This window comes from Mchenga conophoros, linkage group LG20 (genome assembly GCF_057382185.1).
Source record: "Mchenga conophoros isolate Kocher_MC1m ecotype Shallow Benthic linkage group LG20, M_conophoros_male_GT1.1, whole genome shotgun sequence".
NCBI classification, from domain to species: domain Eukaryota; kingdom Metazoa; phylum Chordata; class Actinopteri; order Cichliformes; family Cichlidae; genus Mchenga; species Mchenga conophoros.
In genome coordinates this window covers 21,273,572-21,298,949 of record NC_140545.1, presented here as the reverse complement: position 1 = coordinate 21,298,949, position 25,378 = coordinate 21,273,572, and the positions used below count along the sequence as shown (strand labels likewise).

Sequence of the window (25,378 nt, the reverse complement as noted above, 5' to 3'; positions counted from 1 at the left end):
TCCATAAGCAATATTTATCCCGCAATGTGGATTTCGTAATAATTGGCTGTAAAGACTTATTTTGAATTAGTAGCGTCTGCTCCAGTGGCCGTGCGTCTTTGCGGTCTTAGATTTTGCATTTAAAGAAATGGTCTGCACATTTTGCCTGAATGCAGATACATTTAATATTGGTTAAAAATAATGGAGGGCGTTAATTTGCTATCACGATAAAAATGAATTATTTTATACCATGCCCACCGCCCGCAAAAAAATAAAAAAAAATAAAAAAATTAATAAATGAAAAATAAAAATCCAGCCTTTGTTACCTGGGCATGCTGTTCAAGCAAGTTTGCGAAAGCATAACTACATTGTTTGCAAATAAAAATAAAATATATAGTGAGTTGTTTTTAAGCCTTTAAAGCACATATACCCAGAGTGACCTTGAAGTAAGTAAGAATCAGACTAGCGATGTGAGTTTCTAAAAATAAAAAACAACAACCCAAAAAACAAAAAACACTGGATGTAGCAGTCAGTTAAATGAGTAAATCTGGAAGCAATCGCACAGAAACTGTTCAGAAAATCTAAATAAAAAACATAAATAACGGCACTTCTTACATTGCAGGTCATTCACAGCCTTGATATTTAGTGTTTTAAGTCTCTTATTGGGTCATGCAGATATTGCACCCGACTTTAGACCAACCTCAAGACGAGCCTCATGTCTCTGTTTTTCCCCGTTTCCCTGTGCAGACTGACTGACCGCTCGTCTCCCACTCTCCCCCACGCGCTGTTCTCAGCACACCAAGTTTGGTCTCCTCAGTTAAAGTCTTGTCTGCCACTTGGGGGCAGTATAGAGCTAGAAAACAGTTTCGTGAGCCCGCGGGGGTGTGGGGGGGCACCCTCTATTATAAAATGGAAATTTAGAGGTAGTTCAATATTTGCATTCACCCTCATCCTGTTGAACTGGTTTAAAGTCTGTATTTTATCAATGCAAATAGAATGCAAATATGATTCTGCTGGAAAGCACATACCCGGAGGCTAAAAATAAAGCCTTAAATAAAACGATGATAGCTGAACAGAATGAGAAATGGGATCAGAATGTTTTTTTCTTCTTCTGTATTTCTGCAATACTATTTCTGAGACACATAGCAGAAAAAAAAACACTCACATACAGCCAGCCAAATGACATGACACAGGAGCTGTAGAGAATCCGATCTACAATATACAGATAAATTACTTTGGATGTGGTACTGATTACCCAGGCCCTCCAACTGCATTAGACCTGTAACATTTGTAGACTACTACAGCTTTTGTAATTACTTCCAGATATATCTTTTTAAGATATATTTTAAATAATAGTACTTAATGACACAATAAAGACTAGCAAGTACAAATTTTGTTCCACAGTCCAAAATATAATGTTCTCTCAAAAAATATTATGAAGTCAATTTATTTTGAAAATGATTCCAAGCACAGTGATCTTTCTATCTTTGAAACATCGTTTCTTAAATACCTATAAGAATATGCTGATTTTGCAAATTATAACACATAAATGAATATTCTTCAATAAGCCCAGTGAAGCAAGAACATATCAATTTAAGGACCTGAATATGAGAAGAAGAAAAATCACTGTGAGAAGAGTCCAAAATTCTTAGTTTTAATGGCAGTGCAAAAGCCTGCTCACCATCCATCCACCCATCCACCCTTCCAGCCATTGTATTACACAAGGGGACCACAGTATGATGGGTGAAAGACAACACGCACCCTGCAAGGATTGTCAGTGTCAGCACATTAGTAAATAAACTTGATTCAGTGCCCTTAGGTAGAAAACCAATGTTTGTGTTCATGTTTTCCAAGTTATCCAAGTGTCAGTGCTATATCTCTTTTTGGCAGAAATGGTTTGTAAATAAATACTTACACACCTCATAAACTTTTGTGGCAGTTGCACGTTTAATTATTTTTTTTTCATTTTGCAGAAAAATATAGTGTTTTATGGCTTCCCATTTTCTACCTATAGCAAAAACCGAGTTTGCATGGACAAATATCTGGTCAATTGTTGAAATAAAGTTATTATAAATTGAAAACCTTCACAATTTATACGTTTAGCTGAACTCTTAATCTTCAGCTAAAAAATTTCTACTTCACTTAAATTTGAGTTCAGGACTGATTTGTTAATAATATTTGTTTAATATTTGAATATCTGAATATACACATTGTTTTGTAATGCCAATAACATCTTCAAACCCTGGTACTGTGAGAAAATAAGAATACTTTGGTATCAGTTAATTAGCTAAACAAACAACGACAAACTTCTTTAAAACAACCCACATATCTTGCATCATCCTGGCTATGTGCCCTGAGATAAGTGAACACAGGGATAACTATTCAAAGACTAACACACTATTATTTACTCAAGGATGTGCAGATTTGAAAGGCATTGGCAGCCAGTGCAAACATTTCTGCCATATAAAATAACAAGAACTGCAGTGGTGGTCATCGATAACGTCTCAGGTATGAAAAAACACTCTGGTTTACCTTTGTTTTCAGTCACGGCTTTTAACTTGAAGTCTGTCAGCCAGTCATCAGTGACTTGCAACCGTTTGCCAAACAACATCCCGGAATATGAGCCAAAGGTGTCCGGTTGCTTTAGTAAGGATGACTATCAGCTGCTGATCAGCTTGTCTGTTGAAAAACACACCAATTCAAGAGACAAGGACTCATTTTAGCAAATTTATTACCATAATGAATGTCGGATCACTTGATAAACTAAGTATTATTATTTATTATAATAATGTTTATTTGTGTTTCAGAATGACAGTTTAAAAAAAAAAAAGTAAGTAAAAGCTTGTGTATATGTCACCTTTCAATATAAATATAACAAAGTGCTTCACAACATAAATGATTGAACATAAAAACAAAAGAAACATTTTAGCTGCTTTTTAAAAGAGTCCACAGTTCAGTGGGAGAGAGTTCCAGAGTCTGTGGGGGACTGCTGCAACAGCTCTATCTCCTTTAGTTCTTGAACTTATATGAAGCCCAGCTACCAAGCCCTGATCACATGACCTCAAGGACCTGGTGGGAATCTATGGCTGTAAAGATTCACTGACGTATGCCAGTGCTTGTCCATGCAGCTCTCTAAAAGTCACAAGCAGAATCCTAGAGCAGACAGGAAGCCAGTGAAACTGAATTATCAATGGTGTGGCATGTGAGTACTTAGAAGACTTAGTCAGATGCCTCGCAGCGGCATTCTGAATAACCTGCAAACATTCAAAGGAAACTTTGTTAAGACAAGTGAGCAGTGAATTACAATAATCCGGGTGTGACGAAATAAAGGCATAAGTAACATTTTCCAAATAAGGGGGTGACACGCTGAAACTCAACTTGGCAATACTTCTTAAGTGATAACGGCAAGAGCAAACCAGAGACTTAACATGAGCATCCACAGTTAAAAAGTTACCCCAAGATTCCTGATAGAAGATTTACCAAAAGGGGCGAGGAGAGCTTTCACTACCTTAGGCACAAATCGGTCAGGGACACAAACAAGGGCTTCATTTTTCAGGGAAAGCTGTCAGCCATTCAACTTCTCAAGTTGCTTAGTAGTCTAAGCACCCATGCAAGGTCTGTAACTTAGAAAACTCATGCATAACAGAGATATATAACCGAATGTCATCTGCATAGCATAGATAAACAATGTCCTTAACAGTGGTAGACATATGCTGAAGAAAGCACAGTTATAACAGAAACAGTAAAGACCCCAAAACAGAACCTTATAGCTTGGAAGCAGCTACAGAGAAAGATTAACTTGACAGATTTGAAGACAGTCTCAGCAAAGCAGACCTCTATACACTCTCAGAAAGAATATTTTCAGTCCGCGTCCAAGTGTCGAAACGTTTCTCCCACTGAAAATGTAACGTCCAGATGAACAGAATCAACTTTGTGGAATTTCCTTTCCTGCATGATTGAGCATGCATCAGGACACCCCCATGCAACCATCCAGTATTTCAGCCTGTTACACATAATGTGATTGTCAGCAGTCTCAAACATCAGCAAAACAAAACACTATCCAGCACATGCATCAAAACAGCATTTGAGAGTACAAAAATAGCTGTTTTGGTTTAATGAGCTTCAAGAAAGTCATAGTTTATCAGTGATGCTGCATTTCTCCAGGACTTTATGAAAAACTGAATGGCAGTTAAACACAGTTAGATGTGCATAAAATTTGATGCACACCCCTTAAGTAAATATTGTGTTTTCATTGTTCAATGAAAATGATGAAGATTGATAACTTGGAGAATACTTCCTGTGAGCAGTTTTAATGAGTATTTTTGAGGTTTATTGACTGAATTGCAAAATCCGATTATAAAAGGAGGAGACATGCTTGTTGCTACCAACAAAAATACAGAAGGTTTCTTAATAAGAATCCCGACTCCTGAAATAAATTAAAACCACAGCTTGCCAGATGATAGAATAATTTCTAATGAGGGTAACGAGGGTAATGAGGGAATCCTACTCTTTTGTTTATGAGAGCATTTTTCCTGTAAGGAGGAGACTCATTGGGCAGATGGTTTTGGGGGATCTTAATGAGATACTTATTCATGTCTGATGTCAGAAATCCAAGAGCATGGGGGTGGGGATACCTCGCCGTGCTGGCAGGCAATGGCATTTACAGCAGACTGCAGTGACACTAGTGTTTTTGTTTTTTGCTAGGGGTCTAGGGTCAATGAAAAAAACAAAACAAAATAAAACAAAAACAAACCCAAACCAAACAAGAATTTGTTAGTTTATGTCAAAGAGTTTCTATCTAACTTCCCCTTTGAGAAAACTGAATGCTATATGTGACTTTGGTGCCTGTTTCCTTTGAAGAATTACCAGATGAGCCAGAGTAAAGGCAGTAATGAATATTTTAGGGGCATCGTCACTCCGGAACAGAAATGAATAGCACATGTGAAACACACACCAGTCCTGTGTCTTCTATGTTACACAGGTCCAAGATGTGTGAAGCGTTGTACACTTAAATTACACAAAATGTGCTTCTGTGAATATTTTTAAGACCAAGATCAACTTGTGGTGTATGGAACAGTTGTAAGTATGTTTGATGTCAAAGCACTTATATATAAAATAAATATCAAATATCAAACTGATCTTTATCAAGAAGTGACCCTGAATATGGCAAGTAAAGGGAAACATATATAGCCAGTCATATATTCAGTAAAACATATTTATAGTAAATCTATTTAAAAAGAATAAATCAATCTTAAAACGGTTACTGGTGAATGGTTTGTTACAATTTCTTTTGGTATTGGTTTTGATTTTGTTCATTTTATTGATCATATTATTGATGTAGTTGTATCAGTAAAGACTTGCTAGTCGCACTGTGTATTTTTTTGATCGATTTCAAGAAGGTGTTGACAATAACTAATGAGAATTCGACAATTTGATAAAATAGGACCTATCTGAACTTACCACTGAGTGAACAATATACTTCCGCGTGTGAAGAATGTAGAAATTTTGAAGATAAAAATTCGAAGATCATTTTATTTAAGGGCTACCACGACAATATAAACACATATGTGTGTAGAACACTGTGTGTTTGTTGGGGTTTTCATGATATGAAATCAAGCATAAATTTAAAAGGTTCTTGAAGATGCAACAGAAAGCCAGTCTCTCTTCATTGTTATGGGGATCCAGTGTGAACCAGGCCGGCCGGCATCTGCTGGATGAGAGGGAAGGAGGGGGGCAGAGCAAGGGAGGGAGGGTGGAGATGCTGGGCTTGTTCACATAATAGCCGGCGGGTGAAGGCGTGGTAACTGTGGCTCGATACGAAGCGTGTGTGTGTGCTACAGTATCCTAGTACCGGAGGATGAACATGGACAGCGGCTGCACGGCGGCTCTCCTCCCTGGTAAAAGCGGCCGTGGAGAAAGCTGAACGAAGCTGATCAATATGCAGGGGAAGCCTCACGTTATCAATACCAAAAGCAGGATATAAGGGGTGCAAAGGTAAGGCGATATGTGGTGCGGTGGGGCAGATTGAACCAGCGTCAATGAGCTGTGAGGAGACAAAAGTAGACTGAGTCATGCCTGCATGTGATGTGAGGAGGGAGCATCAATGAAAATTACAACAGCATGGGTTTGGCTCTCAGCCGCGACTGGTGTGTTTCCTCAGTAAAATAGGGTGTAGTTTTTTCCCTTTTTTGACACATTAAGCTAATCATGGGGCTCAGGTGGAAACCACCCATGTACAGTAGCCTACAGTAGCACATTCATTGTTCTCCCTGCATAGAGGAAACTGGCCCCGGTGGGCTTGTCTCATTATTGGGTACCGTGGGCCATATAGGCTGCTGATTGTAGAGAATAAGACGATATGAAATGAGATCGTTAGATGCATGTTTAAGTTTAAAAAAAGTAATTTATTGGCCACTGGACTGAATGAATGCATCATGCAGAAACCTATAGCACACTGATTTAGGGAGTGTGACTTGGTGAATAAAAAAATCCTGGATGAATCATCATTTTACCCAGAACAGCAGCAAATCATGCTTGACCAAAGCAATTATCATTATTTGATTTTCTCATGTATAATTATCTATTCTCCTGCACATGTGCTACAAGGGGGAAATTTAGCGTGGATTAACAAGGACAATAGACGGTTTGCTACAGTTTCATTTCAAGTATAAGCCGAGATATCTTCCTTGACGCCTCCATGTTACCTTCGAACTTTTTTCGTCTTTTGACTCGAACACTCTGGCTGGAAGATAAGTACAGCTAAACTTAACATTGACCTGCAGATGCTATGTCAGAGGTGAAGGAAGAGATGCGTGTGTGGGCGTATTTAAAGCTTCAAACAGTGTAAACAGGAATTGTTGTTGTAATGGTTGTGTCTGTATGACACACATGTCCAGCATGAAGCTTTGTTGCTTTTCCCATTTGCTGAAGAGGAAATCCTGTGTCGTTTATCACCAAAGTTGGTGGGGTTTGTGCATTTTGAACAACGATTTGAAAGGTAAAAGTGTCATAAGATGCCTGGTAAAAACCGACCTGTTTTCTCACATCCTTCTAACTTGTTACTTAGTATGAGAGCCCAATGTGGATGAGATGCTCTTTTCTGCATTTAATGCTACTAAAAATGTCTCAGCCCTCAGTTGGCAGCTTTCCATTTAAGAATCATAGCCTCCTGAGACATCCTGAGAAATGTGCTAAAGACAAAGTGGGAGAGACCTATTTTTGGATGGGCCTTAATCTTATATTGATATGCTTAACACAGATGGACCGAATTTGATAGATATAATATGGTAAAGTATAGAGCAGCAAAATGATACAGGTCAGCAGGTGAGGTTTTGGGACTTAGTTTGTCCTATGAATAAGTACAGATGGATTAATAGATTTATAAACAAAAAAAATCTTCTCATCCTTGGCATACTGTGCCATTAATTTGAGATAAAGGTAACAAAACACAGTCTGATTGCATCTCAGCCCACGTTGCTGTTATATGGTGATGTTCAAAGGGTTACTTTTTTATCCAGATCATTGAAAGTTGGTCATGTTCCATTTTCTCCACCCATGCATGTCTGTGCCTCTGTGCCACATTCCCGTGCTCTGCAGAAAGTCACTGCAGTAGTTTGCAAAAGAAAAGCTCTGCAGTTTGAGATACCAGTGTTGTCAGTGGGGACAGCCTCAAACGAGGGCAAATATAGGAAACCTCACCAATGTTCACCGCTCACAAGCTAGTCTTTGCTTTTTCGGACACTCTGTTATGATCTATCTTAAACGCAGAACTGAATTTCTGCATTCAGATAGTTTTATGATATCTGTAACCTGAGTATGCAAACTATGATTAGGAAAAGTGTAGAGCTTTTCAAACCTTGTGGCAAACAAATGAATTTACAAGATAAAGGGCACAAACTAAAAACACTATCTCAAAAGGTAATATTGCTTCGTTATCTTCATTTGACATTTACATAGCAAGATATTCCAACAAAGTAACGAGCTCAGATTTTAAGCCAGAAATATCCACGCTCTTTTATTTCTAATGAAGCTCTTTTGATGTCTCTTGTCTATGTCTATGTGACCCTGTAGTGCTTTACTGCACTAATTTCCTGCATTCTGGTGAAATATTAGACACCAATATGTACCATTTCTCATGTATGTACCATGTATAGAAAAATAATTTTGCTTATACTGCAGTATAACACTGATATTAGACCAGAAAGACAAATGAGATAATGTAGATTCATAAGCCTAAGCAGTGATACAGATGGCAGTATGTTTCTGTCCTAGTGTTTATTAGATAGACTGGTGCAGGCATTCATACACCTATTAATATGAGTTGTTCACTTTGCTCCAGCTGTTTTTTTCTTTTATGAGCAAATACATGCAAAATAGTATTACATATGTATTCATATATACGCCTTTTTTATCTGCTTGTTTTGTATTGGTTAGTAAATCTGAGTATGGTACCTACTAGGCATCGGCTTATGGGATGTGTTTATTTAGGTGACTCTTTTAGTTCAGCTGCAAAGAGCTTTCAGAAAACGACTTGTGCACTTATAGCTTTGTTAAAATACAACAAAAATATGTTTAATGCAGACGTATTAATATGTTCAAGGATTGTTGTGGGGTTTCGGTTATGATTTCAAGCACATCGAGCTAGGTTTCAGTTATATTTTACTCATGCACCATCAAATGAAATGCAAATGCTGTCTCGTTTTGAAATTGTATAGCTTTTCTTCTTTTTAATAGACACAGTCATAATTAGTCAAAATCAGTTCTTGCAATAGGAGATGGAACAAAATTTCAAGCACTCTGAGCTCTGAAGAGCTTATGAAAGGACAGGACCCGAAACTAAGATTATCCTGGATGTTTAGTATGCTAGTTAGCTTTTCTGCTGGCAGCTTTACCCTGCTGCAAAGAATGCTGCTACTTGTAAGAATGCCAAAAAATATATATATCACAGTCTCCTTCTGTAGATGTCCTTTATGGGTTGGAAATAGAAATTCATGCTGCATGATGACATCATTCACATGAATCTCTCCCCTGTGATGCAGCCCGTCCTTGTTGTATCAAAGACATGCTGTGTCATAAAAAAAAAAAAAGATATTTATCCCAGGTTTTAATAGATCCATAATATCATAAGCCCCATTGTGTTCTTGAATTTCCCAGATACCACAAACAGCCAGACAGGTTCTCTTTGTGAGAAGACGTACACAGATACCATTTGACCACTGACAGCATGAGTCATGGTGAGATATCAGATGAGGAGATAATCCTTTGCTGTATGCTTCGGCCCACTGCCTCTATAACCAGGGTTCACTGCTCTGTGCTTGGACCTCTTCTTTTTTGACTGATATAAATACTCATTAAAAATCCTGTCAGGTTTGTTTCTTTAGGAGAGTTCAGAGAATACTAAAACAAATGATTCCAGTGATGTATTTTTAATCATTTAATTTATCCATTTCTATTTCAGACAGTCTCTGAAGTCATCAAGGGTCATCAACAAGAGTACTTCACAGATTTAGTATTATATGTAACACTATCATATAGCAACAGATAACTTTGCATTCTTTCCCACTGACACCTACATAACCCACCTGCTGGTTCTGTTAAAGATCCAAGTATGACATGCTGGCAGTGGGCTAAAGGAGCCCAGAGTAAAGACAAGAGGTGGGCTACAGATGTCTGGTCACTTCTATTTAACTCCCCCCACCTCCCCTGCCCCCAGATTCTCTTCCCTTTCAGACTTGTAATCTTCAGTCCCAGACGATGCTGATTCAAGTCAGTGGAAGACATTTATCCGACTTGACACACAGCTCTCTAGGCGTGACTTTTTTTCCTATATATGCCATAACATTCCCCAAGTCCCGTAAATGGAGATTATCTGTAAAGTCAGTAGAGTCCTCAGCTGCAGAAAATGATCTGATGATCGTACATCGTCATAGCATTACAGAGGAACTGTAAGATCTCTTGAATTCAAAACACTGAAGTTAGTGAGTTTCCCTTTGCTGCTACATTGTATTGGATGTCACATCCTGTTTGTAGCCACTTGAATTCACAGGCAGATTTCATTTTTGTTCCTTTAGGCTTCATGTGTCTGTACCTGTACCTGTAATTGTATTTTGGAGTTCATAATTTTTTTCCCTATGTTTATATGCAACACATATGAAGTAAAATAGTTTGGAAAAAATGCACATAGTATAATAATTTCTGTCAATTTACAATCGTACCAGGTGGCTTCATGTAAACACAGACACTTGTCTGTGATACCAACCTTCATCAATAATGCATGAAGACAGGAAACTAAGATAAGATGTGCTGGAGTCTGGACATGACATTTAACCAGTGTGATGTATTAAATACTGACGGCCAGTTTACTCAGGAGGCAGAGAAATTCTCCTGTTGGCTATTGTACAACTTGCAAGCTTGACATTTTCACTGTCGAGTATATAAGACAAAAATTAACAGCATTTATTTTCAGTTTCTCATAACCAGAAGGAGCTACATCTCATCATCTGAATGTCTTGCCGCAACATACATGGGTAGTCTTTGTTAACAGTTGTAGCAGCATATAAGACGGAGGCCACATCTGCACCATCTCCAAGTCTCTGCTGGGACATTTCATTGTAGCACGCATACATCTGAAAAGCTGCCTTTATACCAACCTCAGGCTCCCAGACTAAAGCAAAACCTGCAGCCTGCGGCACCATGCTCAGCCAGTGCCTGTCCAGTCTCTAGAGAGACAAACAAAAAGACTGACAGTTCTTTGATGTCTGTCTGCCATGCCTATTTTTACACAACGGTTCAGTGCTTGTCTTAGCACCACGGGGTTCAAGGTTGCCCTTTTATTTGATTTTATTTGCTGAATGGGTTACGTTTGGTTGACCTCATAGAGCTGTCTGCTGGCTCATAATAATGTATACATTACAGCATGAAATGTCAGATAAAGGTTTGTGCATATAGTTATTTCATAACCATTGGTTTGAAATCACAATCCTCGCTGTATCTCAGTTGTGTTTAATTCTCTGAAAAACTGAAGGGTTATCTGGGATTGCTGGGTTGGATTTAAATAACAGTTCTTGTACTGATTACAGCTTTCAGATGATTAATGGTGTAGATTCCTAAAAATAATCAATCCTCCACCCAGTCACTTCATTTATATTCCATAATAAGTGTATGCCATCCCAAATGAATTTGACTCTCAGCTGCTCATCTAATAACTGCTCATAAAAATTCCTCTGTGAACCATGGCTGTTTAAGAAGCTGTTTTCTACTTATAAACTTCTTCACATTAAGCCAGACAGTAACAGACACAGTGCTGAAATAACAATAATATAAAAGTGAATTAGTCTGACTTAACAGACGATATAGACGTGGTTAACCACTTATAGTTCTTGTGTGACCCATTTTGTTCGTATTAAGAACCAGAGTGTACTAAACTGTGGTCAGCCATCTGACTCAGCCTTCCCCCCCTTAGGTCAGCTGTTGATTTCACATTCTATAAGCCCACAGTAGAGGCCTGGCTCCTCACTCAAATAACCTAAGGAACAAGTTGCTGTTTACACCTGATGATCTGCTGCTGATGCTCAGTCAGAGCCAACAATTTCATGGTCTGGATCCACGAGAAGAAACGTATTAAAGATGATATCTAGTCAGGGATGCATCCACACCTGCACTCTCCCTGGAGAGGTTTACCAGGTACAGCAGCTGCGTGTTTTGCTACAAATGTTAGAAGTTGCGATCAGCCTCATTCTGTCAAACAAGGAGGCCGCTGGATCTATCTAGTGTACCTTTTTCAGTTTCTGAGGATGTTTTGTTGAAAAACTGGTTAACCTCAATCTGTCATTTTTGTGTTGTTTTTAATTTATCAAATGCACAGTGCTTTCAGTGTTTCCTGGTCCAGGTCAGTCTAACTTTATCTTTACAATAAGGGTGGGTTTTTGAAGCGCAAAAATGCTATTAAGTCAAAATATGATATGAAGTTGAATTAGTTTTGCTATGATTTGCTGTGAACACATTTTTGCTGTTTGGGACTTGATTTCACTCTTTTGGCAAAAAGGTAGAAAATTAATTATAGTGGAAGAATATGTAATTTCTATTTGCTGTCAAGATGGTAAAAAATGTAATTAGATTTCATTTGAAATCTTTATAATTATCCAAGAATGTATCAAGTCATCATTCAGAGAAAATGCCCTGTAGGACTTTTATTCTAATATATGTTGTATTTAAGAGTTATATTAGTGTTGTATAAGCTTGACGTAAAGAAGTAATGTGTGAGATTTTGTAAATTTGCAGTAATTGTAAAACAGAAGTTGATCTTGGTAAGTGGCACAAAGCAACAAGAAATAAAAATACTCATAAAAAAATGATTTTGTTGGAAAAGCTGTGCGACTAAAAGCTAAATGTGAAAGGTTCAAAATGTAGGGACTTCAAATCCCTCATTTGGTTACTATGGCAACAAATCCTTGACACAATGGTTTTATTGTAACAAACAACGTCAGTGTCATGTTTTTCTTTTTTTTCCTTGAGACGGATCATTGTGCTTACTACCTTGGCTTTTGCTCACTTTGTCTTTTGTAAATACGTTAACTGTTAAATGCCAGATGCCATCATGGTAAAAAACAAAAAAACAAAAATTCTACTAACACATGAATATCTTGATATAACTGTCTCTTGTGTTTATGAAAGCTTTCACAGACCTTGAACTTCCTTTTATCTCCCCCTACAGATGACTGAGGGCAAACTGTGCCAAGTGCACTTATTGGATGACAGGAAGCTAGAGCTGCTGGTTCAGGTACAAAAAACTAAAATCAATAATTAAAATGGATCCAAGAATTCTGTGATATTTATGCATAATGTTAAAAGGACTTTGGGTAATCACCTATGCTTACTGCAGTTCCTATTAGCTCACTGGAGTGCTTCATCATCTTAACGTAGTGAGTAGAAGCTGAACATAATGAAGCATTTAGCAGCTGAAAAGCTGAATATTTTTCTCCTACGCTTGTGAAGCTAAAATTTGAAATAGTGTTTAAGGTAATGACAAGTGGACTTATATAGTACAGGTGGCCCAAAAGAGTCACAACTGTCAACTAAAATTTTCCTTAAAAAGTAATGACATATCAAAGGTGTGTTCACAACTTATTTTCCGCTGCCCCCAAGTGGACAAACTCCAATTTATTGCATGTTCCCTGAGCAGTTGGACTCCCTCTTTAGCTAAATAAGCTAAATATCTGTACTGTGAAAACAGCCAGGGCATAGCAAATGCAGGGTTCCTCAGGATTGTGGTTTGATACTCAGGTCTGGATGTCAGTGTCCTTGTGAAATTGTGTGTAAACCACTATGAGTGGTCAGTAACACCAAGAAGGTGTCATATAAACGCTGTCTATTTACCATCAAATAGTATAGTGTCTCATCAGCACTATTCTTTTCTCTGTGTACCCATTTCCAACAGACTTTTCAATGAATCAAGTGTATCTTTGACACACTGACTTTTAAAAATTGTGTATAATTTTGATTAAAGTAGTTGTTTATATCTACGACTTCCTTCTCAGCCGAAGCTTCTGTCTTATGAACTCCTTGACTTGGTTTCCTCCCACTTCAACCTCAAAGAGAAGGAATTTTTTGGTCTGGCCTTTTTTGATGACAAGTATGTAAATTGCAGTGTTTCTTTTTTTTTCAGTGATATGGATATTTTTACATGTGTGCAAGTGTATGTTGGCAGATGATTACAAAGGGCAGCTTTCTGATGTTACAGTTTGTTTACTTTTGCAGTGGCCAGTGTAAGTGGTTGCAGATGGACCGCAGAGTCCTTGATCACGACTTTTCAAAGAAGCCCGGGCCCATTGCCCTGAATTTCTTGGTCAGGTAAGAAATTCTTGTTTCATGCAGAACCCAGGTTCCCCAGCAGGGTGCAGTACTTTGTTAACGTTGCGTTTTATAGTTTAGTCAAGAAACTATCCAGAGATTTTTATAGAACTCATTTGTGATAAAGCTGATGGTATAAATCAGTGTTTGGAAAGTCTTTGACTGTCTTTTATGGGGTTTTTTTGTGTGTGCATTTGATTTCACCCTTCATAGGTTTTATGTGGAAAACATAACACAACTTAAAGATATCATAACAGTGGAGCTGTTCTACCTGAATGCCAAATCTGCTGTCTACAGTGTAAGTGCTTTCTCTTATTTTTACTCGATTTTGAAACAATGCAAAATGATCCTGCTATTTTCATCACAGTTTGTGATGATTCATTGTCTCTGGACCCTCAGCTCAGCAGACAATAGCTGCAGGGCACACTTTTCTTACTCTGCTAGCTGGAATGTAAAACACACAGCGTAAGAGAGTAGGATAATACAGGGGTTGATTTGGAGAATAAGCAGAGGTTACAGTAGGGCAACGCAGAGCAGATTCTATGTTTGGATCTGGAAAGCTTTCTCTCCACAGGCTTCCACTTCTGAATCATATTTATTTTTTATTTTGTTTGTCTATTATGTCTCTCAGGGGATTATTGAAGTGGAAAGTGATAACGTCTTCAAATTAGCTGCAAATGCCTTGCAGGTTAGTGCTTTTAATAGCCTCGTAAACATGCATTAATTGCCACATCTAAAAGCATGCCATCTAATAAGATATATGTTCTGTTCATCACCAGGAGGCTAAAGGAGACTATACAAGGTAAGAGCATCATCATCAGCTGGTTAAGAAGTATTTAACAGCAGCAGGAGGAGTTAATAGTAAGCTCTTAGCGAAGACATTCAATAGGTCACTTGTTTCTCCAGTGCAGACAACAAAAATCAATAGCAGTGTTATGTGAGGCTCACCACATAGTGCTGAGCAGCTAGCACCAGGCAACTAATGAATCTCAGAGTGCTGATAGAAGCTAAGTATTGCAGAGTAGATACACCTTTACAATGTACACAGTAACGGATAGCTGTGTTTAACTGTGGTGGCTTTTGCTATTATACTTGGTGCTTTCAGAGGTAATACTGCATGTTATTGTGCATGTTGGCACTGGTTTTGGTCAGCTGATGAAGTATGATGGTGTAGAAATATTTCTTCATGTCAGTATGTTCTGTATTATAGTTGCTGCTAAGGCCACAGCTGTTTCTGAGGACACAGTGGTTATATGTTCACTATTTCCTCTGGGATTTAGGGTGGATTTAACTTTTAGGGCAAATTTCATACTCACTTTAAAACTTGACATGGGTATTGGGAATATAGTATTTTCTAGGTAGATCCCAATATATTTAGAGCTATTTTGAAAATTTGCTTTGTCGATTAAAAGAGATTATATATATAAATATCACCAAAAACAAAAATCAAAAACACCACCGCGTTCAGATCCTGTACTAGAATAAAAGAGATACAGTGAGAGGTGTTAGGAAGGTTCATTACTACTTGTGTCAAGATTTTTAAATCAACTTCCAAAACTGTTACATTTGTCTTCTTTTCCGTTTTAGTGATGAAAACACTCGAGCTGATTTGAAGAAACTACCTACTCTTCCCACCAAAGTACTCAAGGAACACCCATCTCTTGCATACTGGTAAGTTCACAGGAAATCATGTTTTTACATTCAGCAACAAAGTGCATAAAGCCCGTAAACAGAGAAAATACTGTAAGACATTAGTAAAATCTTAAGTTTACAGGTAATAAAAGGAGACTTATGCTAATTCCCAGCTTCATATTTTCATTTTGGACTCTACCTTTGCATGATCCTTGTATACATTATACTGGGCCTATTTGGACACTACTGGTTCATCCTTATGTCTGAAAAAAAAAAATCAATTTTAGCTCCTCTCTGTTTAAGGTCTTCTTTCCTTTAAGCAAGCTTTCTTCTGATTGGCTACCCCTCACAAACAGAAGAACAGGAGTTGGGCGGGGCTCCAGTGTTCTCAGCCAGAGCTGTGTGCCTGAAATGACCATATTACGGATAGCTGCTGTATCTTATGTCATATAGAGCCACAGCCAAAAGTCTGAAACTGTGTTTATGTATGCTAATATATAGCATATAGTATACATGCCAACACTGTTAAATATAAGCATCCAATACAGAACATGATAATAAACATAATAACTCTCCTTTAATTAAATTGAATGTGTAAAGAAACTTGTAGAATACCATATATACTCGTCTTTTAACAATCAGTTGATCAATTAAATTAAAACAATTTGTTTACACCTCAATTTATCTTTCCCCGGCTAACTATATTGCCTTCTCATTTATGCAACATTACAGTGAGGATCGAGTTATTGAATATTATAAGCAGCTGAAAGGTGTTTCTCGAGGACAGGCCATTGTGCAGTAAGTAATTAAATTGTGTTGCTACACGAGTAAGAGGAAGACAGTGAATCTTTTTAGGCTTTAAATTCATTAATCTTACTCTCACCTCCATTAGCCCTCTCCCCATCCCTTTCCCTCTCTGGCACGCCTTTTCTCATCATCTGATAGAAATCAATAGCTCCCCTTCAGTTGCAGCGAGATCACACTGATTCACTAAACAGAGATCAGATTCCCACATTTGAGATGTTCAAAAGCAGCTGGAAGTTTGAATAAATGTTTTTTGTTCCAGGTATTTGACGTTGGTGGAATCACTGCCAACGTATGGCGTCCATTATTATGAGGTTAAGGTAGGCCTTTTTGTGATTAATATGACATGACAGCTGTTGCACCTGGAACTGTGTCAACCATAGGAGCTCTGTTCTTGCCTTACAGGATAAACAGGGGATCCCATGGTGGCTTGGAATCAGCTATAAGGGCATTGGCCAGTATGATCTCCAGGATAAATTAAAACCTCGGAAGGTAAACACTCCCTGGAGCTCGATCTTTAAAATGGCTGCTGCTTTTTCTCTGCTCCACTAATCTGACTGTGAACATGATAGCACAAGGCATGTGTAAGGACTGCTGCTGTTGCACACGGTGTGTTAATTCACGCATCATCTGTTTCACTCGAGCAAAAGGCTGAGCTTCAGCTGTGCCAGACAAGGCTAGACTTGAAAAGAAAAAGAGCAAACTCTCAGTGTAGATGAGGCTGTCACTTATCCTTAATGAGGTTAGTGAGTTTTGAATAACTCTGGAGAATCATGGAGACATTGCGAACTTGCTTTTCCCGTTTCATTGGTATTGTTTTAGCTTGTGGGTTGACAGGAGAAACACCCATATGAGTGATTTGTCAGCTATGTCTTCCACTAGGTGACTTCAGTACATCCCAATGCAGCGGGATGCAGACATGCACCGAACTGCTATTACGATAGAATGTGAAGGTTCAGTGCAATTTGCATTAAATCACTAGCAATGCCTTCCTGTTAAACCTCTGTATTGCTCAACATGATGCAATCCATCGCTGCCTGATGCATTGCAAAACTGTGCAAGCTGACAGCTGCAGGGTACGCTTTCGAGAGGGAAAGAGAGTGTCAGCTCGTGATGTCAAAGAAAGAAGGGGTTGGATTTGGGCGTTAGCCTGCATGTTCGCAGAATACCTGAGGAGACAAGTCAGGAGCTGACATGAAGACAGTACAAACTATGTTTTTGTATTGACAGCAAAGCCAGGGAAGACTTAATAACTTTACACACAGGACGTGTGAGGATCTATTATTCTGGTAAGGCTAAATACTACACGTCTTTGTCTTGCCAACTTTGAATGTATTTTATGACTTAAATATTTATCACCCTTTGAAATTATTTGGTTTACGCAAACCTGAGCGGACAAAACTCTGTGTAAGCTTTTGTTTGTGTCTCATTCGGATCTTGTCCAGACGTACAGTGAGTCAGAAACCTAAATGGATTGATCATATTAAGCTGTTGTCAGTGAGCACCTGGGTGATAGGGGGATGGAAATGATGAGTGTTTATATGACGACCCCTTATGGTATTCGTCTCTCTCCAACACCTGCATTATTGCAGACTTTGCATGCCAGGTAGACAAGACTTTAATCACAGTTTATGTTACAGTCTGGCTTTTTAATAACTGTGGTTGAAACAGACTTGAGAAAACACCTGCTCAACATAGTTTTTTTGATATTAGTCATGACCATCATGGTTATCGTGTTCTAGGTGTTTTTGGAAAAAGAAATACATGAAGAATTTTTTTATATGAAGATACAACTAGACATTACTCTGCGCATTATCCAAACATCCAAGGTGCTATATTTCAGAGTGTGAACAACACATATGCTTTTCTCTCATTGGGAATGGTTTTTCGTGTTTTTACCACCAGCTGTACCAGTGGAAGCAGCTGGAAAACTTGTACTTCCGTGAGAAAAAGTTTGCCGTAGAAGTTAATGATCCACACAGGTGAGCAGCGGGGGATCCTCGTGTAGAGATGCTTGTTGCTATTCTTACAATGACTGTTTTTACAAGTTGATTATTATGTTGTTTTCATTTTTGTTTAGCTCTTAACACTGATATCATCCATCTTTAGAAATGTATCTAAAAAAAATCATCATTTTCACTGCAACTTTTAGTTTAACTGTGACCAAAAAAGCGTAATGTTTTCCGTGGTTTGTTTAGGAGAGCAGTAACCAAACGAACCTTTGGGCAGACGGGGCTACTCATCCACACGTGGTATGCAAGCCATTCTTTAATCAAGACCATTTGGGTCATGGCTATTAGTCAGCATCAGTTCTACTTGGACAGAAAGCAAAGCAAAGTAAGTGTCAGCTATGAGTCACTGCACGTTTTTATTGCTCTTTGTTTTACATCGTTTTCTTCATTCTTGTAGGCTAAACTCGGAACAACAAGAAGTTTAGAGGAAATTGCAATGGACCTCACAGAGCATGGAGGGGCGAAAATAAACAGACTGGGTGATGTGGGCCTTAAGAATAACTTCATAACAGCCAGCAATGGGAGTTTGGTATCTACAGGTTGGTTATAATTATTTTATATAACGAAAGCACATTTCTGTATAACTTGTTTGTATGCTTTTACATGTAAAACTGTAACTTCAGATCAGATTTATCGTCACAAAGAGCTATAAACATTCAGCTGAATGAGATTTAAAAAGAACAGGTGACACGTGAAGGAGTCACACAGTACACATGCCATGGGTGTGATTTTTATATTAATGGGTGTGGTAGGCTATGTTGGCAATTTCAGTTAGAATTCTGTTTTTCCAGGTTCAGCAGACTCTGAAATGAGTGAAGAGCAAAAGAAGGAAAAACTCACTGAACTAAGAAAAAAGGAACAGGAGATTCAAGATATTTTGGCTAAGAAAACAAAAGAGCTGAAGAAGATCTGCCTGAGAGAGGCGGTGAGAAATCATTTTGTGCTACAGTTATATCGGTCTATTTTTTCTCAAAAACTCCCTTTAATAAACCGCTGCTCTGCTGCTGGTAGATTAATTGTTTCTGTTGTTGCACTCACCTCATCTAAGCGTCCAGAGGATTTGTTGTTTTGTGCTTTCAGGAGCTTACCGGCAAACTGCCAAAAGAGTATCCCCTTTCTTCAGGTGAAAGACCACCACAGGTCAGACGGCGAGTTGGCACTGCTTTCAAGTTAGATGACCTTTTTCCCTACAATGAGGTGCGTATTTAACTGCATTTTAAAGCATAAACGATTAGTGTATCTTTTTTCAACGCTGTACGCTGGAATTGTTTCACTTTTAGATTTTATTTTTTAGATTTCTAATAATGTCAGCAAATTGCACAGAAAGATAACACCAATATTAACTGAGCGAGGAACGCAGCTAAAGTCTGACGGAGCTCAGTTTTTTTTTCTCTACGTTATTACAAACCCAACTGTGTGTTACACACTGCAGTGGGTGGCTCTGTTGTCTACTAAGACACAGATACGCTATTTTAGTCTATTCTATTATTTTTTTTAAATGAAATTATAATAAGGAAAACATCAGCAGCAGTCAGAGCATTACACCTGCAGCGTTTTTTTAAATAATAATTTTAATTAGGTCGACCTGATATGAAACTCTAATTAGATCTATTCTGTAACATGTTCAGTGAGCACATGTATCAAATGGCAGTGATTTCTAATTTACTTACATGTACCTGCTGAATATCTGAATGCTTGCTCTCTATTTTTATCTCTGGTTATCACCTACGTTTTCTGATTTATGCAGGATCCCATCCTGAGAAACCTGGAGAGCAGATTTGCCCTTCAGCAGAAGATTGTGGAGGCGGCTAAGAAGCTCGCAAATGAACCAGAACTGTGCAAAACTGTTAAGAAGAAAAGAAGGAGAAACTGTTTGGATGCTATGCAGAAACTGCAACAGATAGAGGATGAGATGAACCAGTACAGAATCAAGAAGGGGAAAAAGCCCACACAACGGTCCTCAGTCATCATTGCAGGTACGTTGGAAGATATTTGTTACTGAATGTGTTAGATCGAGTCACAGCAAGCACAAAGTTGTTTTCTTTTCCTGCAGATGAACTCGCTCGTTCAAACTGCAGCTCTCTGTCTAGTCTCCCACTGGATGATGGTGAGTCAGACATCTACAACACAGGTGATGCTTTCTTATGATGACCAAACCCAGAAAACAGGAGTGTCCTTTTTTGTCACTGTGTTTGTAATCAGATGATTCAGACAGTCTCAGTCAAAGGCCACGCTCACGGTCAGTCCAAGGATCCCCTCAACTAAGTCCAATGCGATCACTGGGAGCAGAATTTGATTTGGAGAGACAGGCATCTCCACGGGATAATCACCACAACAAGAACCACAACAGGTTGGGATTTTCTGTTCAAACTGTTTATTGCTTGTGTGAGTCGTAGAGTGGAATCTAATTCGTTTTACAGCCTTATATTTTATTTTAAGCTGTTTTCAGAATGAGCAGATGACATCATGCATCGGTAGAGCCCATAGTATTTGTTGTGTCATGTTTGCCTCATTCCTTTCCTCACATTTTTTTACTTCCTTTTTTTTAAATCCTGTTTTGATACTGCACCCATTTAGATTAGCTGTTGATGGCCAGGAGGCTTCCAATTACTACCAGAATCCAAGAGAGGTCTCCTCCACCCACAGTAGTCCCTATAAAACCCTTCCCAGACCTCCTAGAGATCCTCGCAGCATGCCTCCCACCCCGGTTATGACCCGCAATGCCTACAGCAGCAGTCAGCTCAGGTGTGATCTTTGTTCCCCTGCCCTGCCAAGCCAGTGTTTATCCTTCTTTACTTTATTTAATCCAACCCTTGCTTCTCTTAATACCCTAACCTTCTACCATGCTTTCACATAAAACCTTAACTTTTATTTTAACACCTAAATCCAAAAATAATATCCCGTATCTTAATCGTGATCTTCTCAAAGACACTTTGAAATTGGTGTCATTTTCCCAGGTTGGAGGGATCTCCTCATTGCTTCAGGCATCGCAGTGGAAGTCTGGAGTCTCAGCCTCGGCTGAGAAAAGACAGAGATTCAGAGAAGCCCGTCTTTATCTTGTCACCGGCCCACCGCAGCAACAGCACAGAGGTATTAGAAGATTGCTCCTCTTACACGAGCCAGTCAAGTCTGGACTACTGCGGGGCTGCCAACTCCCACTACAGTACACTGGACTCCCGTACCTCAACCATGCATCGTCTTCACAGAAAAGTAGAAGTGTATGGTAATACTGGGAGCATGCCAAACTTGGTCCAGCACCATTCTGGTTGTAGTTATTCATGTGAGGCCTCACCACACTATGCACCCAGTGCCTACTATGTTGCCGGCTACCCCTGTCCGGACATGGAGCCTTATGCTAATGGTGCCTATGTATATGAGAATGAAGTCGAAGGCCACTACAACGTCAACCCATCCTACCAAATGAATGGGTATCACGGACATGACAGATTCAGGCACTACAGCAGTGATGGGGCGGATAATCTTTCTCAGAATCCGTACGCAACAGTGAGGCCACCACGGACCAGAGAGGGGCCTAGAAATGAGCTCTTGGCCAAGAACATGCAGAAGGCCCTGGTTGCAGAGCACCTGAGAGGCTGGTACCACCGAAACAGAGGCCACAGGGAAGGAGGGAGGGGATTACTGGCTGGATATGACTTTGACAGTGGCTCTCAGCTCAGCTTGGGATATCAGACCATGCCGGCGGCCTTCAGCCACTCGAGCCGAGCCACCTCTTTCTCTTCAGGTACAGTCAAACGCATTAGCGTGAGGGGAATTGTCAATAATAAAATAAAAATCTTTTTCAATGTTTGTAATTTAGGGAAACATTAGGCTGCTGTTCAGGTTTAATAACATGAAAAAAAATCATAATTACAAGTTAATTGGTCATGTTCTGTAGTGTCACTGATGTTAGGATGCGTAGGCTGCTTTCCTACTCACAGGATTTTTATTTATGTGTTGTTTGTGTATATTTGAGGGGTTTCATTTATTCTATCACAGGGTTTTCTAGGCTGCCATGTGAGAAATAGACACAGTTTGTGGGTTTAAAGATATACATTCGTAAACTATCAAAGTAATAAGTATCACATAGTATTTTGTGTGAGAGAAATACTATCGTTTTTGAGGCTTTTGAGATATTGTGCACTCCAGCGTTATTTGAGTGTTCATGCTTTTCTCTTCTTTTCAGTTTCCTCAGCAGAGAGCACAGGGAACTGGCGCAACCAGCTGGCAGTCGGCCTGACAGAGTTTGATGCACCTGACACACCTCAGTACCCTCATCCTGGAGCTTCAGCATCCCTGTACAACCGCAGTCCCACACATAACAGGTGAATGCTTCAGTTCACTGAATCTCCACACTGAGGCTGTGGTTATAAATAAAGTCAATAAGTTAGAGACAGTCATAATCATTGGATTAAACTAAAATGCTGATTGTTACTTTCTTAACACAATGGTAGGCAGGGAAGCTAGCCCCTCCTCTACATCTGGATGATACGTGTATTTTTCTGCATTCTTTTGCTTTTCTTTTAAAGAGCGGTTTTATTTTATGATTGTATTCTGCCAGCGTGATCTGTTCTCCTTCCTCTCGTTACTTGGCTTACGCTCTACGCTCATGTGTGCAGAAATTCTCCAGAAAACAAAGAGTCTGACACAATGCCCCAAAAATGTGAGTCAGTAGATGTGGTTGGCGCTGAGGCCACTAGTGCAGCTGAACCATCAGACAACCTTTCTAGCACTTAAGGGTGAGACCAAACACAGCGGGCCACTTTGTGTCGTGTTGCCAGTCGTCTCCATTCAGACATCCCGTCGTCATCCGTGTTATTCGTGTACAGCTCATTCATATATATCATCTATTTTTTTTACACTGTGTTTTGCTGTTTTTGAGGCTCCATTTTTTCAAAAATGCATCAGTCATCATGATCAAGGCCATGCACCTAATATATCAAGGCAAAGAAGGATTATTACATGTTTAGAAACATACTAAAACCACCCGAATGCAGAAAACAGAAATTCAGTCTTTTTGTAGCAGTGAAGGAAACTCGGGAGATAAAAGCTTAGCAAGCCTTATCAAGATGAGATTATGAACATCTGAAAGGCAGTCCATCCTAACAGCTGAGATATTTAAGTCTGGACAAAAGTGACCAAACAACCAATACTGTCCCTCCTAAAGTTATATTGCCAGAGTGAAAAGGCCTTGCCATTTACTCCATAAAGCCCTGGTCATGTTGTACGCCTTCAAAAATATGGTGGACTTTAAAGTGCAATGTATTTCCATTTCCATCCATCAGCTTTATTTAAAATGTCAGCCTTGTTTCTTGTTCTCAAATAACTACTGCAGTGGATCTTACCTAGTCTTGTGTTATTGCCTGTACAGATTTTACCTTGATGGGAGCTACATGAGCATCCACTGAAGAGGACCAAACCAAACTGTGGCACAAATAAAGCCATAGCCAGCAGCACATGAAGGGAATGGAGTGGAAACGCAGGCTTTACACAAATGTTTTTGGCTGCCATAACCTCGTCTTTGAAGGTGTTTTCTCGTTTTGGTTTTGGCAGAGAGGTGTAAACCGTCCTCACGTTGTCGTAATCTCTAAACACAGTGATGACACTCTTGAATGATTTTCCCATGTGCCTTGGATTGGATGAATTGTACAGGCAGATGAGAATGTGTCAAGAAACTTTAAAATGTTGCACAACCACACTGGATTCAAACCGTACTGTGTATTAAAAGATAACAAAGCTAACAAACGTGTTTTTACTCAATCCACCACCATGTGTTTTAACAGAAACTAGCTACTGCCTTATACAAATCAGTAGGTTATAGAATAAAAACAAAAAACAATTGCCACTTTTCTCTCATGATAAATGATAAAACTCATCTTAAATATAACATCGAGATTGAAGGCAAAGCTTGGGCATGTTTACAAGTGTGACATGACAAAAGCTGGGTTAATCATCATTAGAACAGGCTGTGTATTTAATGACGCTCCATTTCTTTAAATCAGAATGTATCATGTCAATATTGTTTATAGAACCATTAGTCTTTGTTAGTGCTTTATTGTGTTTTAAAATGCATGGTGAGAAAATAGATTTTTTTGGATTAAAAAAAAACAAAAACAAAGTTCAGACTTTTTTATATTAACAGAAGACCACTGCCATAAAACATATCCATTTCTCATTGTTTTCTCACACATTTGTACAGTCAGTGTGTAGTTACATGTTGTTAGATGTTGTCATAAAATATTTTCCACTCAAATAAAAGGTGAATAAACATATGTGTGACACAAATATGCCTGCTGTCACTTTCTTTGTGAAGCTTGCACAGTTCTTAATGGTTGAGTTCTGCTAAGAAAAACTTAAAGAAATCAAACTATTTACTGAGAAATTATAATGTTAATGATAATGAATGGTATTCACCAAGCATCATAAGGAGACTAATCCCAGCCTCTTATCTGTCCAACAAACATAGGCTAAAACCAGGCTGTTAGCTAACTGCAAATCAGCTAGCCAGGAAATATCTGTATCCCAGCACTTGTAAAGATTGGTAATTACTTTCATCGTTATTATTGAGATAGTAAACTAGCTCAACATTTTGAGTTACTCCTGAGTAAAATTTAGAAATTTTGAGTTAGTAAGCTAGAAAGCTGATATTTAAAGATATTAACCCAACATTTGCTCGAGTGGGAGAAACAAGTTTTTCCTTACAATAGAAAAACTGTCCATTCAAAAGTGTACAAACAACAAAGGTCTCTTCAATAAAGAAGATAACTGCAAATCTTCACTCTAAAAGGAGTTTTTATGTTTACGTGTGGATGAAAGGCCCAAACATATAGAAAAATATACTACCTAACTGTGGGTTAGGTGTATACAAGGCCTAAAGGGATTGTGATAACGAACCCCTGAAAACAAGCTAACTCTTTTTGCTCATGGTTTGTTTGTTGTGTAACTCTGGGAGGAGCTCTGTTTGCATGGGACATGTTAGCCCTCCCGCTAGGCCTGTAAAAACATCGCACCTGCTGCAGTCAATCCAGCGTTTTCCTTTTGCCTGAAGCAACTGTCATCTCAAAAGATTGTGATGACCAGGGCAGCTGGCAGAAGGGTCTGAAAAA

General features: G+C 38.8%; 1 protein-coding gene across 4 annotated transcripts; it reads left to right on the top strand.

Annotated features, from left to right (window-relative positions):
* Nucleotides 1-5,793: 5,793 nt before the first annotated feature.
* Nucleotides 5,794-24,557, top strand: frmd4bb (FERM domain containing 4Bb). Of its 4 annotated transcripts, none has more exons than XM_085260000.1 (24): nucleotides 5,795-5,973; nucleotides 12,692-12,757; nucleotides 13,515-13,609; nucleotides 13,735-13,827; nucleotides 14,041-14,125; nucleotides 14,459-14,515; nucleotides 14,607-14,629; nucleotides 15,415-15,498; nucleotides 16,192-16,257; nucleotides 16,526-16,583; nucleotides 16,669-16,755; nucleotides 18,169-18,245; nucleotides 18,462-18,600; nucleotides 18,673-18,814; nucleotides 19,067-19,200; nucleotides 19,356-19,472; nucleotides 20,023-20,251; nucleotides 20,329-20,382; nucleotides 20,478-20,625; nucleotides 20,853-21,020; nucleotides 21,233-22,017; nucleotides 22,459-22,597; nucleotides 22,892-23,011; nucleotides 23,644-24,557. In XM_085260000.1, exons 2-23 carry the CDS (start codon nucleotides 12,692-12,694, stop codon nucleotides 23,007-23,009), a joined length of 2,964 nt encoding a protein of 987 aa, XP_085116126.1. In that variant the 5' UTR covers nucleotides 5,795-5,973; the 3' UTR covers nucleotides 23,010-23,011; nucleotides 23,644-24,557. The 4 variants fall into 4 exon arrangements, with proteins under 4 accessions (XP_085116129.1, XP_085116126.1, XP_085116127.1 ...); XM_085260004.1 differs by lacking the exon at nucleotides 5,795-5,973 and adding an exon at nucleotides 11,590-11,661; XM_085260003.1 differs by lacking the exon at nucleotides 20,853-21,020 and having other exon boundaries at nucleotides 5,794-5,973.
* The last annotated feature ends 821 nt before the right edge of the window (nucleotides 24,558-25,378 follow it).

Excerpts from the sequence above, each read along its gene's own strand:
- frmd4bb (XM_085260004.1), top strand. The coding sequence starts at position 11,605 with ATGATATCTAGTCAGGGATGCATCCACACCTGCACTCTCCCTGGAGAG. Across the intron at positions 11,662-12,691 it reads TCCCTGGAGAGGTTTACCAG|ATGACTGAGGGCAAACTGTG; the intron begins GTACAGCAGCTG and ends CTCCCCCTACAG. Across the intron at positions 21,021-21,232 it reads TACAGCAGCAGTCAGCTCAG|GTTGGAGGGATCTCCTCATT; the intron begins GTGTGATCTTTG and ends TCATTTTCCCAG.